The 13476-nt window shown below is 40.1% G+C and overlaps 3 protein-coding genes across 5 annotated transcripts; 1 reads left to right on the top strand and 2 right to left on the bottom strand.

Moving 5' to 3' along the window:
• Positions 1-6: 6 nt before the first annotated feature.
• On the top strand, positions 7-2567 carry LOC135581375 (pentatricopeptide repeat-containing protein At1g79080, chloroplastic-like). Of its 2 annotated transcripts, XM_065114522.1 has the most exons (3): positions 7-259; positions 351-463; positions 599-2567. In XM_065114522.1, the coding sequence occupies exon 3, from the start codon at positions 628-630 to the stop codon at positions 2296-2298; it is 1671 nt and encodes a 556-aa protein (XP_064970594.1). In that variant the 5' UTR covers positions 7-259; positions 351-463; positions 599-627; the 3' UTR covers positions 2299-2567. The 2 variants fall into 2 exon arrangements, with proteins under 2 accessions (XP_064970594.1, XP_064970592.1); XM_065114520.1 differs by having other exon boundaries at positions 7-463.
• Positions 2568-4231: 1664 nt separating this feature from the next.
• LOC135615688 (uncharacterized) lies at positions 4232-7791 on the bottom strand. Its single transcript, XM_065114523.1, has 4 exons — positions 6615-7791; positions 5536-5615; positions 5131-5395; positions 4232-5043 (listed from the first exon to the last, which is right to left on the bottom strand). Exons 1-4 carry the CDS (start codon positions 7366-7368, stop codon positions 4778-4780), a joined length of 1365 nt encoding a protein of 454 aa, XP_064970595.1. The 5' UTR covers positions 7369-7791; the 3' UTR covers positions 4232-4777.
• Positions 7792-9585: 1794 nt separating this feature from the next.
• On the bottom strand, positions 9586-10540 carry LOC135581373 (F-box/LRR-repeat protein At3g48880-like). Of its 2 annotated transcripts, none has more exons than XM_065110730.1 (2): positions 10171-10540; positions 9586-10100 (listed from the first exon to the last, which is right to left on the bottom strand). In XM_065110730.1, exons 1-2 carry the CDS (start codon positions 10515-10517, stop codon positions 9635-9637), a joined length of 813 nt encoding a protein of 270 aa, XP_064966802.1. In that variant the 5' UTR covers positions 10518-10540; the 3' UTR covers positions 9586-9634. The 2 variants fall into 2 exon arrangements, with proteins under 2 accessions (XP_064966802.1, XP_009407101.2); XM_009408826.3 differs by having other exon boundaries at positions 9589-10097.
• Positions 10541-13476: the final 2936 nt, after the last annotated feature.

Below are 13476 nucleotides of genomic sequence, written 5' to 3'. Positions count from 1 at the left end.
CCGCCATCCGCCGGCGTCTCCTCCTCAGGCCGTCCACCTCCTCCAATTCGCAGCCACCTGCCCCTTCTCCTCCTCCTCTTTTTCTAGGGCCGAGGCTACGCCGTCCAACGAGCAGGCCCCTGCAGCAGTGACGGAGCAGCTCGGTGGTGCTAGTGCCGAACCGCGTCCTCTGACGGGCTCGACGTCGTCGGACGGAGGAGGTCGGGGAAGGAGAAGAGAGAGCGACGGGCCAGATCGCGGCGCACGTGCCTAGCTAAAAGTGGATCCGCTGAATGTTTTCACACAGCAAATAGCTAATCAATTCAAATGTCACCCAATCAATCTTGATAACCCTCTCGTATGTTAACCAGGCATTATTGGTTGGTGACGAAGCACTTCGGGATTTGGATGTGGGAGGCCGTTGCTCTGCATCACCTTCATCCCGAAGCAGTGAGCATGGGAAGAGTTTGATGCGTGAACAGAGGTACCCAACCTTAAATCATCCATTTCATCCCTCAGCAGCTACAAAAACTGCATCTTTTCTTGCTTCTTAGATCTTTACCTGTGTTCCAGCATTCAATTTCTGCAAAGCTCATGAAAAGCTCTTCTTATTCTTAAGATTTTGCTCGAGAGAGAACCTGTAGGGTCATGTCATCCCGTCTTCATTCCATCCCACCCACTGCCAGAAGCAAGCCATGCTTCGTCTCCCATCTGCCGGACCTCCCCACTCTTTCCCTCAACAAGTGTTTTTCTAGGGTCTTAGCATACACTCCCATCACCATACTCCCCAAAGATGCAACCTTTTCGCTTCCCAACCGGAGGAACGGGAAGAATGAGTCAAGAACCAGGGAGCTCAGGCTCCAGGAGGCCTTCGTGCATTTGGAGTACACGGTGGGGAGAGGGCACAGGCCCGACGCCACCCAGGCCTCGCAGCTCTTGTACGATCTTTGTAGATCAAATAAGATTCGGAAGGCCATTCGCGTCATGGAATTGATTATCAGATCAGGGAGCACTCCTGATTCATCCACATATACTTTTTTAATCAATCAGTTGTGTAAGAGGGGGAATGTTGGGTATGCCATGCAGCTGGTCGAGAAAATGCACGAGTATGGTTGCCCGCCGTCTACGATCACGTACAATTCTTTGGTTAGGGGCCTTTGCATCCATGGGAACTTGCAGCAAAGTTTGTGGCTTTTGGATCGACTAGTGCACAAGGGATTGGTTCCAAATGTGTTTACTTACTCATTCTTGCTAGAAGCAGCATACAAGGAAAGAGGGGTGGATGAGGCAGTGAAGCTATTGGATGAAATTGTTGAAAAGGGTGGGAGACCTAATTTGGTTAGTTACAATGTTTTGCTTACAGGGTTTTGCAAGGAGGGTAGATTGGAAGAGGCAATGTGCTTCTACAGAGAGTTGCCTTCCAAAGGGTTTAGCCCTAATGTTGTTACCTACAACATCTTGTTGCGGAGTCTGTGTTACGAAGGGCGGTGGGAGGAGGCAGAGGAGCTTTTAGCTGAAATGGGTGATAGAAACCGTGCTCCAAGTAGTATCACATACAATATATTGATAGGGTCGCTTGCCCATCATGGTCGAACTGAGCAAGCACTCGACTTGTTAGAAGAGATGGCAAGAAATGGGTATAAGCCTGTAGCTGCTAACTATAACCCGATAATTGCCCAGTACTGCAAGGAGGGGAAACTGGACATGGTGCTCAGGTGCCTGGACTTGATGATGCAGAGGCATTGTAATCCTAACGAGGGGACTTATAATGTGATTGCTGTGCTTTGTGAGGAGGAGAAGGTGGTAGAGGCATTTTCCATAATCAATACCGTGGCAAATAAGCAAAATGCTTCCATGCATGACTTCTACAGAAATGTTATATCGTTCTTGTGTAAGAAAGGAAACACTTTTGCAGCTTTCCAGTTACTATATGAGATGACAAAACATGGATTTACTCCAGATTCTTACACCAATTCATCCTTGATCAAAGGTCTTTGTATGGAGGGCATGTTGGGTGAGGCTTTTAAGGCTTTTGAAGTGATGGAGGAACATGGTAACAAGCCTGATATTGACAACTACAATGCACTTATTCTTGGATTGTGCAAGGCTCGGCAGACAGATCTATCATTTGATATTTACAAGACAATGATTGAAAAAGGTTACGTACCTAACGAAACGACATATGCAATTCTAGTGGAAGGAATTGCTCACGAGGATGAGGTAGATATAGCTGCAGATGTTTTGAAGGAGTTGTATCTGAGAGATGCTGTGAGTAAGAATACCATGGAGAGAATCTCTATCCAGTATGATTTTGAATAGTTTCTTGTATATGATTTCGCAATTTAAGAAATTAAAGAAGGAACACAGAATTTTGGTAAATGGCCCTCAGTTGGCCAATGGATGCATATTCTGCCAGTTGAGTAATGGACAGTAGCATGAAGAACAACTTTCTAGCTATTACTTGTATCTTTCATACTTATATGGATACAACCATCACATTTAAACATGTTTCTGTTTCTATGTTGGACAATCTCTCGAGTCCAGTTGTGTCCATGCTTATATGGATTTGCTTATTATTATTTGTTGCACATTCTTGTTTGCTCAGGTGGATGTTTTTGCATTCCTGGGTTTGGTTTAGATGTTGTCATTTCCATGTGCAAATATAAATGTCTTATTTTTTATTTTATTATTGATACTGACTAATCAGGTTCTTTGATGTTCAATAACTTCGAATGACAACTGGATTCATGGTATGTGGTGCAGAGTCTTTTCTAATTTGTCTATATGTCTGACTACTATTTGAACCTGCAATGTATATCGCAAATACTTAAAACAGTGAACTATTTGGCTTATCTGTTAGCTTAGTCTTTTGTATTTCTAGTAAAAATTGCAGGGTTTATTATGATTCTAAGCAGCAGGATTGTTGATTAATGATTTTGTTCTTAGTTTTCATATTTGCAGTGGTTTGAATCAACAGGTGAAAGTGTCATACCCACTACACAACCATATTGGTATGTAAAGATGGTTATGACAATGACCAACTGTTATAGAGTATTAGGTTGATGTGTGCTTTTAATAGAATACGAGACTATGCTCTCTACATTCTATCCAGTTCATGCTGTGCAGAAACATGTAAATAGATTTAACATACAATTTATTCATTGCCACAAAAACTTTTTGATTCCACTGATGAATGAACTTAATTTTAGATGTGGTGATATATAAATATATATTTCATTATAAGCAATGGTTGCCTAGATTTTGCTCATTGAATTAAATTTTAGACATAGTTATGTAGTTTTCTTCACTATTCAATACTTACCTGGTTCTGCTGAATGTGAAGAACATCAAACTCCCTGTCTACATCATTCTGATTCAGATACAGTCTTGAGGAAGAATTGGCACTGCACTGTTTTACTCTTGTTGAATCTTCCAACATCTGCAAAGATCATATCTTTTGCTGTTAATGCTATTTTCAAGATTTTTTTTGTTTGATTGCAAAGCACTTGATTGATAATTGAGTTTCTTTCAAGTAATGATTTCTATGAAACCTGACTCTGGAGCTGTCATTTTACAATCAAAGGCTCCCAACATGGAACTCATCACTTTTTTTTCTTACAGGGTGCTGCAAGTAAATTAAAGATGCCAAGCACAACATGGCTTGACTGAATTCTGTAGTACCTTCTTCAAACATGCACACTAAGCAGTATGTTTCTGTAATCCAGCCTCTTCATAAATCTATAGATGGAAGATGGTACAATGAGCTTCTCTAGAGGTCATGAGTTAAAAGTTATCATCACCAGCTTCTCTACATCCCAACAAATCAAACTTGTGTAAAAGAGAGGAGTTTTACCTTCATTGTCATCTTGTCCAAAAGAATGAACAGCTAAAGTCATCACTACCAGCTTCAAAATATTTTTGGTTAATGTTACAATGACATGTCATAAAGATGGAAAGTGACTCCATTCATCAGACATCCAAACAAAGAAACAAACAACAAACCACAAACTTTGAATCTGGTATTCAATGGGCAAAGCTGTGCCATCTCCAAGATGAGATGGTAATTTGCCATGAAAATACAATTATCAGATGAAGGAAGTAATTAGATAAACCAATTAGTAAAATTCTCAAAGCATAAATCTGGAATTATGTGCATCATAGACTTGAAACCAAGGGCAAATGCCTGCTGCATTATGTCGGTTTTCTTACCACAGGGAAACAAATACATGTTTCATTTTATGCTGCACAAGAAAGCCAAAAGAAAAGGATTCTTTTTTGCAACAGATGCATCAGAATGTTACTACATGCTGAATCAATGATTTGTGAATTCTGATCATCTATGGGGTTACATATATGCTTTCAGCTGTTTTGAACCCAAAAAAAGGGCAAAATTTAGCAGCTCCAGAGTGTGATGAGGTTACACCAAGAACCATTCATCAAGTTCTGACTACTCTGTAGTGAAGGTTGACAGGCTTCGATCTTCCAATGCGAGAATGTCTTATGGTGAGCACAATCTTTAGTGTCAATCAGAGTACAATCTTTACTCCATGCCAATAGGTTTCTAAAGAAATCCATGTTCTGTGATGGTGGAAATGGCACAAAAGAGTTTCCCCACAAAGGTGCAAAGGACTCGAAAGATCAGAGCAACCAAGATGAAGGCTGTCCACATAATTCGGACAATATAATCTTTACAAGGAAAAACAGATAAGAGAAGGAATTTTCAGGAGAATCTTGTGCCAAAGAAGTCAGAGCATATGATGCTGAAATTTAGTTCCAAAGATATGCACCGTAAAGAACTTTAAATGCGCATGTAACCTCCTCCCTGAAATCCACCTCGCTGAAAGGTTCTACTCAAGAAGGACTTTCTATTAATTGACCAACTCCTCCTCATAGCATGCCGTCTACGCCAAGAATTTACCCTTGCATAAAGGGAAGGAAACGAAAAAGAAACTAAAAGTAAAAACAACATCACAACACAGAGAATCATAACATTGCGAAAACCATCTTGCAGAGCGGGATCTCTTTGTGCTGTCCATGGCACACCACCAACATTCATTCCAAATACTGTAAAATGAACCGAATAGATCAGGTAAGCATTTTCATACTGGAAATACTGAAATAATTCTGAACAATTGATAAAGGAGAACTTACTTCCTGTAATGATTGATAAAGGAAGGAAGATAATAGAGAGAAAAGAAAGATAATAAAGCTTCCTATTGATTTGCTCTGACTGCCAACTATCAAGACCAGCTTGAATTGCTGCAACCCGGTTTACTATAAATCCCAAATTCTCTTTTAGCCTCCTAAGACGACCAATTAGTTCTTCAAGGGCAATGATATCTTCACTCGCAAACCAACTTTTGGCTGAACATTTCTCTTTTACACGTGGGAATACTTGCTCGCCGTGAGCAACAACCTGGATTATAACATGGTTCAAAACAAACTATGATACAATTGATTTACCACATATAGACGAAAAAGGAAAGATGATACCTAGTGGAAGAAAGTAGTTAGCGAACCCTGCATAACTCATGTTAATAAATACTAGAAGTTCACCTGTAGGAAGCGCTGCAAATTTAAATGCATTTTGGGAAATTTTCTGTCATCCAGCATTTGTTTCTTCAATGTAGAACCTCCTGTACTCAAAAATGACACAACTCATAAATCACTTGTAAGTTATGTAGCATATAATATAGCATAATAAGTTGCTTCACAAGCATCCCAGTAGATTGCAATTAGACCAGTCTAAGTTATACATCCAATAAAAATTCCATGCAGTGACACCTACACCAGTGGCATAGAAGCTTACAGTAGAGGACAAAATGTTTGCAATGTTGTGGCATGCAGAGATTGTATATTAGAAAAGCACATGATATTGCAACCACGTAAATAGGAATGATATAAAGCACTTTAAAGATTCTGGAATGGTCAAAGTTTGATGTCAAGGCTTATTAAATCAAAGTGTAACCTGCAACCAAACAGAAGGAATTAAAAAGATTCATCGGTGTAAAATGTCAAAGCTTAGTGTTTCAAGTTGACCTAAAATAGTTCCTGATGATTCGCGAATGAATCAAATCCAAAGGATGAAATATTTCTATTTCTGTGTATTTATCTTGAGATATTATACATGTATTGGTTAACACTATAACACCCCGATTAGTCTCACGTTGAAAGTGAACTAAGACTAAGATTAACTTATATCTAATGAGTATACTATTGTTAACTTCAACTTAGACATTGTGACAAGACGTTGAAAGTGAGCTAAGACTAAAATTAACTTATATCTAATGAGTATACTATTGTTAATTTCAACTAAAGAATTTTGACAAGTGATTTGGGTTCAACGAAGTTGACAAATCAATTAGAAAAATATGTATCCATATCCAACATGTTGGTACACAAATAAACTGCAGCTAAAGCTTCACTTATCACCTTTTTTTTTTGCGCAGAATAAGTGATGCATAGGCTATGGATCTTTAATTTGCTCTTTGCTACATGAGAACACAAGAAAAGCTTCACTAATTTATTGCAGTGTAGTGTGTTCTGAGAAGGAAAATTACACACTACAAAACATATATTCCCCCATATCATTGATGATAAACTATCAAAGACAAAAAAGGGGAAGAAGCGATTACCCTTGTCTAATTCCAGCTCCACTGCATCCAGTTCCATCTCAAGCTTAGTCACTATATCCTGGACATGATCGACATGTGTGTCAATAATATGCACAACAAGGTTTGAAACCCTAACTGGCACAGGATTGTCAGCCTCCTCCGAGTGGTTCATCGTCAACAAAAATTCAAGAACATGCTCCCGAATGACAATTCCACTAGGTCCCTCCTTCTCCTCATCCCTCACCAAATCCGTGCTCTCAATGCTTGGGATCTCTGACAGGAGCGACTGCCCCGTGGGTGAAAACCCCAATCTTGGGACCCGGCCCAGGCTCACAGTGATGACCGAGTTCTCGGTCACCCTGGCGGCCAGCCTCAGGGTGAAGCTGCTGGCGGAAGGACCCGAAGAATTCACCCGGAACACGAGGGCGCCGTCGACGTGCCCGCAAAAGGGGCCATTGCTGACGAGTGTGAGGATGTCCTGGAGCTTAAGCGGGGGGCACAGGACATCGATGAGATACTGAGCCGACAATGCCAACTTCTGGTTTCCCTTCGGGAGCTCCGCATGGTACCAACAGAACTCTCTCCCGCTGCCTTCCATCAGATCCCACTCCTTGTTGAAGTAGTTGCCCAATCCGTCGAAAAGATACGCTTTTTGCCGCACGGCGCCGGGGAAATGGGTCCGACAATGTCGGGGTTCTCTCACCAGCGGCTCGCCCGAGGGTTCCCTCTCCACCTCTCCTCCCTCTGCTGCCGCATCGTCGGAAAGGAGTTCCATCGCAGGAACACCACCGAATCAAGAACCTCAAAGATCGAATCTTTGAAGCAGCAAACTAACAAAAATTCGAACTTTCGACGGGAAGATCCCAACTTTTTCCAAAATGATTCAAGGGAAATCCAAACTTGAAAGGACAGGCGCCGCGAGCTCGAGGAAACCGGATCCAAGAGGACGAATCCGCAGCTTTTCATCACCATGGGCGTCACAGGAAGAGAAAATGGCCAAAATTAAGGAGTTGACTTGGGATTGAAGAGCTCATTTGTGGAAGACGGCGGAAGGCTTCGGACATTGTAAGGGTTAAGACGGATTCAAAGCGCAGATATGGGGTGGAAGACAAAGCAATAAAAAACAGAGGATGACGGTCCAGACGAACGTACGAAAGCTCGTGATAGTCGGCACCTCCCTCGTTGCATTGCTATCGCACTCTCTCTCTCTCTCTCTCTCTCTCTCTCTCTCTCTATATATATATATATATATATATATATATATATATCACACGCACAATACGCATATGCATATTATAAAAATAAAAATATATTTATTATTTAAAATTTTAATATAATGCATTTTTTAAAATATTAAAATTCTCGCATTTACAACTATCAATAATATTTATCCATGAAATTCAAATTAATTTCTCCTAACTAAGGTTAGTTAGTTTGAGCAAATAAGCATATAAGAAAATACTTATAAGTTTTTTTGCCATCATTATTGATATGAAAAATATTTTCTCTAAATAACAGTGGAAAATAATGATGGGGCAAAATAAAATTAACAATTAGATCATAGAGACATTAGTCTAAAATAACAATAATAAAGTATTATGCTCGTATCCAAAAGAGAATGATTATTTTATAAAATATTCTTCTCGATTAATTCACTATAAAAATTACCTTATATATGGTAATAAATGTCAATTATTATTCACTAAATTTACTCTATTTTTATCGCAGAGCATTAGAAGGATCATGTTGAGAAACTCATTTGATCTTGATCTTTCTGTTAAGCTCATCGTATAGCATATACCGGAGTCTATCTCAGCTCTTAAGGAGAGTTCAAGCCACCCTATATCGATCATATCAAATTTCTTGCACGAGCTCAAACCGAGTTATATTGATATGAATGTCATTGATATTTTCCGATCAATTATTGTGTTGCATGCACGAGAATGGTAATGTTTCTGTATTAATGCAACATAAATAGGAGGAAGTATGCACGAAGAAACTATCTGATTTCATGATGAGAACTCAAAGTTCCAAGATTCCTCTCAAAACACCTCAAAATGCTGACTGGCTGCAATTATCATGATACAAAATGATGCTGAAATGAATAATGGGTAAAAATCCTGCTTCAAAGCCAAGCAATGGCAACAAAATGGTCTTAAAAGACCCATGCCATCTTTTGCAGATTGGGCTCTGCTCAACCCAGGCAAAAATCCTCATAATTATTAATGAGTACAGTTTCTGTGTAGGTGTGTTGACAGAGGTGTTTTCCTTTGAATTGGCATGGACAATTATTCCTGCAAAATTTCTGGCAAAAGACAGGTGATGTCTCCAATGATATTTTTTTCTTCCTTAAAAGAAACTGCTCTATTGTTATTTTCAAGTCAGACTCTTCTGAAAGAGAAGTTTTTTCCTTTCAGCTGACAGGAACAGTAGGTGATGATCCTAATGTTATTTTCAAGTCACATCCTTCGATAGAAAACTTTGAAAGGAATCTACTACAGGAACAATTGAATACATGGCCTAGGAAACTTTTAGCTGCTGCCTCTTATGCTACCAAGAATAGTGATTGCTACTGGCACACAATCTTTGCTAAAGCAAAAGATGGTTCACTACCAGTAGTTACAAGAGCTAGCCAAGATTATGATGTTTATATTTGCAGGGAAATGAATGAACAGCAAAAAATAGTTTGTATAATTTAATTGATCATTTTGTCCTCTTGTGATGCAGTATCCTTCAGAATAGGTGACTGCTCCGAGTCTCCTTTTGCTTTTGGTTTGGTGGGTTTTTGGTTGGGGTGGGTGGTGATTATGTTGTCGGGTGTTGTTAATTACACTCTTTGTGTGAGCTGCTTCCCTGCTACAAATTTGGAGAACAAGTCAAGATCCTTTTTGTAGGACTACATCTACTTTCGAGAGTATCATCATGCAGAAGAATGATGAATCTTCCAAAGGAATGATTCAAAGTAGTCCTCCAGGGAAAGAGGGATGCAGAAGATAATTAGAGGACAAAGATTTAAGGTACTCAGGCTATGATCGAGGCATTTACAATGGATCACATTCATCTGAATTATAATCGAAATCATCGAACAATTTGGAACCCTCATGCTCGAAAATCTTGATGCCTAAACCTCTTTTCTTTACCTCTTCATCAGCTTCAAATCCCATGCAGTCCCTCACAGTCAATCTCTGCAGCTCCTTACAGCCACTCAGTATCCCCAGTAGTTGCTCCCTGGGCAAGTATGACTTGCTGAGGCACAAAAACTTGAGCTTTGGAAGAAGATTAACGATGGCCAACATGTCTTCCTTTTTGATAGAACCGCACATTTTGAGTCCACTAAACTTCTTGCAATGCAGATTGATTTCTGAGAGCATCTCCAAGAAAGAAGATGGTTTTGCCTCCATCTCAAGCTGCTCGAGGTCCTTCCATTTTCCTACGAGCTTTGGGATGTCTGCCTCATCTGCCGGCGAGAGATTCGGCAGCACAAGCTTCTTCAGTCTCGGGCATCTGCTGAAAACCCATGAAAGCTTCATCAACCATCGAGTAAAATATCTAAATAAGTAGGGAGAAGGCTTCATACTCGTCGGAAACAAGGAACAGGTCCTGCATGGAGGTGCCAAACAGGAGAGGGAACATGATCTCCTCCACCAAACGATTGCCCCTCGCCACGGCGAGCTTTAAGAAGCCCGAGAAGAAGAATCTCCGGAGGCGGTACTCTGCCATGAAGCTCTTGGTCAAATCACCCCACGGCATGAAGTCCAAGTCCCGCAAGTTTAGTACTCGCCAGCAGAGGGGGTGGAGAGAGGCCTTCCGCCATGACCGGCACACCAACGGCACGCTCAGCGTCAAGTCCTGCAGGCCGAGCCTCTGCAAGATCGCCACCAAGCAGTCCATCTCCATGTCCTCCCACCTCCTCTTCCCTGCCATTGCGCTCTCCCTGACTTCTCTGCTTCTTGACCTCCTTTTGCTGCAAACATGGAGAGGCCACTGGCATTTATACAACAAACAGGTGAAAAGGAGCTCAAGTATTGGCTCAGTAGTGTATGTATGTAAGGTTTTATGACCCATTATATGGGGATTTTGTTTCATCAGCATAATTAGCAAATCATAATTTTGGTAATTATATGTGATGACACAAAAAAAAATTCTAGAAGATTTAATTATATAATTATAAATAAAACTGATTCGAATTAATATAAACCCTTGTACCCATTTTCGTATTTTCGAAGTTGTCTAATATCGGTATTGTTCTTACGTATATGAGATCAAACAATAATACAATTCAAAAGTTTAACATATTAAATTTAGATAAAAACATCGAACTAGTTATTGACTTAATTATTTTTTAATTTTCATCTCATATAAAAATATTTTTTTGATAAAAAAAAAAGTAAATTAAACATTATAAATATTATTTAATTATTATATATAGAGCTAATTATATATTACCCCTATGGGTAGCTACCTTCAATATTTCCGTCTTTATATTTTTAAAAATTATATTGAAATATTATACTTTACGAAAATGAAATATTTAACCCGTGCTTTAATAAGATCTCTTTCTCTTTCTTGATTTTTAATCTTATATAGGAATATTAGCACAAGCAGTAAAAGTAACTGTCATGGATGAAACTTCAAATGACATTTTCAACATTGGTATAGCTCCCGTAAAATGACAGTAATGTTACATGAATGGAAAGGGAATGATGGTTCCAATGGATGCACGAATCTTAGAGCATCGGATCACCTCACTGGCGCACCTTCGATCAAGGGTTGGGATTCAGAGTTGGGAAAGTGGACATGGGGCAGGATAAGTTAGGTGAAATAGATATCACGTTGGTAGATACGAGGAAAAGAAGGGTAGGAAGAAGAAGAAGAACGGTAGGTGTGTGGCTGTGACTCCAATGTGAACTTCACATCAACAATACTGACTCCTTGGTGAACAGAAGTACAAAGTTTGATGGCCTCAGAGGTAATGGTGACATAGAAATTGCGCATTCCACTATTTCTACATAGATAAATAGCTAAGAGTCAAGAGATCCCTCAATTCGATGAATATTTCATCTTATTTTTGTTTCGTGTGAATTTATCATGCAAAATTAAGAAATATATATTATAATATTTTTTTATCTCCAATTAAGATAAAAACCCTTAACAGTAAATTTGGCATGTTCGATGAATAAAAAATATTTTTTACTATTATAATATTCCTTTTAGTGACTAGCGACTAAGGAATGGAAATAATATTAAATTAAATTCACGAAAATGAATACAACACCTGCCTCAATTTCTTTATATTATCCATGATGGAGATAATGGAGATGATGGTCACGCCCCTGCGGGCCCCGGTTTGACTGATGGTCAATGTCCGACATGCACAGCGCAGTGGCACGTGGCACCAATGCGCCGCGTCGCCTCGCCCGCCACCGCGGACGAGCATGTGAAAGCGGAGAAAGAGTGTTCCAACGTGACCCCTCCTTTTCCTGCTCTCCTGTGGCCTTTACAGTCTACACTCCAACAACAAGGAGAAGGCATCCTCTCCTCACCTGCTTCTCTTGCTGGTTCACGCATTGCAGAGTGGTGGTGGTGGTTGCCATGGACAAGGCTCTTCTGGTAGTTTCGGTCTTCATCAGCGACGGCGACGACGCAGCGGCTGATGGGAGGTTATGTAGAGAACTCAATGGTGATGATGATGATTTGGATGTGGCTCTAGCTGCCTGATTACACGCAGTGAAGAATCCTCCAACACTCGAAAGATGTGGCCATGAGCTCATATTTGCTTGCTGATATCATTGTTGATGATGATCGATTTTGTTAGAGTTAATGTATTATTCACATATGCTTATTCTTATTTAATCCAAACACTTTCACTTTCACCTAAAATTTGCTGTGTTTGTCATTAATGTTAAATCAAACAGATGCTTTACTTGAACTTTATTACATAATAACATGATAGTTCTCTTGCAGATCTCTCTCTCTCTCTCTCTCTCTCTCTCTCTCTAACGTATAAACCCCAAGAACTAGTATTACTTAAACATCATCCATGGCTTCCAACTCTGGCCTCCTCGCCAAAGCAAATCTCATGGCCACTGCGTTCTTAAGCTTCGAAGAATGCCATGCAGCACGCCATCTCGTAGAAGCAACCGCCCCCGCCGCAGCACTGGGTATCCCAACCTTGGCTACGCCGACACTTCCAACACTGCCGCCGATGCCTGCTGTTCCGACCATTCCTGCGGTGGCGGTGCAGAGCTCGTGCACGGAGCATTGATGCATGCACTCAGTGTGCAGCGATGTAACGCTGGTTTGCCTTTGCCATGGCTTGTACTTGTAGGATTCTGCGTCATGTTATGTAATGTCTACTTCTCTTTCCACTGTGCAATGGATTACTATCAACAACTTTACATGTTCGTTTTTGCACTCTGTCTCATCAAATGGCAAACAAAAAACCCTTAAAAAAACTACATATTTTGTGCTTAAAGATCATCTGTTACATATAGCAGTGGTCTCACATTCTGATAGTGGCATAATGAGAGTCATAAAAGATCGAAGTACTTAACACCCTAAGTTTTGTTCCCATCATAAATCTCTTGTCAATGCCTGCATGCAGCCTATTCCTATTTTATTCAGAAGTGCATTACAATGCATTCAGAGAGGAAAAGAATTGGTGATTGGGCCTGAGATCGAACCTTTTAGCTCAGGTCCAGCCATCATCATCGCCCAAAGATGAACAAGATCATTCAGCTATTGCTTTCAGGTGTACTATTTTCTTTCCGTAGATAAGAAGCAGGATGCAGATTATTTGTATCTATATGAAACAGAGTAATGCACGATAGCTATTAAGTTGCTGCATGTGCAATAATTTGATATGGGTCCATCTTCCCTGTAG

Source organism: Musa acuminata, chromosome BXJ2-6 (genome assembly GCF_036884655.1).
Source record: "Musa acuminata AAA Group cultivar baxijiao chromosome BXJ2-6, Cavendish_Baxijiao_AAA, whole genome shotgun sequence".
NCBI lineage: Eukaryota > Viridiplantae > Streptophyta > Magnoliopsida > Zingiberales > Musaceae > Musa > Musa acuminata.
This window is presented reverse-complemented; position numbering and strand designations above follow the sequence as displayed.

What these genes read in the sequence shown, in the direction of transcription:
- LOC135581375 (XM_065114522.1), top strand. Translation starts at nt 628, where the DNA reads ATGTCATCCCGTCTTCATTCCATCCCACCCACTGCCAGAAGCAAGCCA.
- LOC135615688 (XM_065114523.1), bottom strand. Translation starts at nt 7,368, where the DNA reads ATGGAACTCCTTTCCGACGATGCGGCAGCAGAGGGAGGAGAGGTGGAG. An exon ending in GGAGCTGGAATTAGACAAGG is followed by an intron (nt 5,616 to 6,614) that starts GTAATCGCTTCT and finishes TTTTGAGTACAG; the next exon opens with GAGGTTCTACATTGAAGAAA. An exon ending in ATTTGCAGCGCTTCCTACAG is followed by an intron (nt 5,396 to 5,535) that starts GTGAACTTCTAG and finishes GTTATAATCCAG; the next exon opens with GTTGTTGCTCACGGCGAGCA.
- LOC135581373 (XM_065110730.1), bottom strand. Translation starts at nt 10,517, where the DNA reads ATGGCAGGGAAGAGGAGGTGGGAGGACATGGAGATGGACTGCTTGGTG. An exon ending in CTGTTCCTTGTTTCCGACGA is followed by an intron (nt 10,101 to 10,170) that starts GTATGAAGCCTT and finishes ATGGGTTTTCAG; the next exon opens with CAGATGCCCGAGACTGAAGA.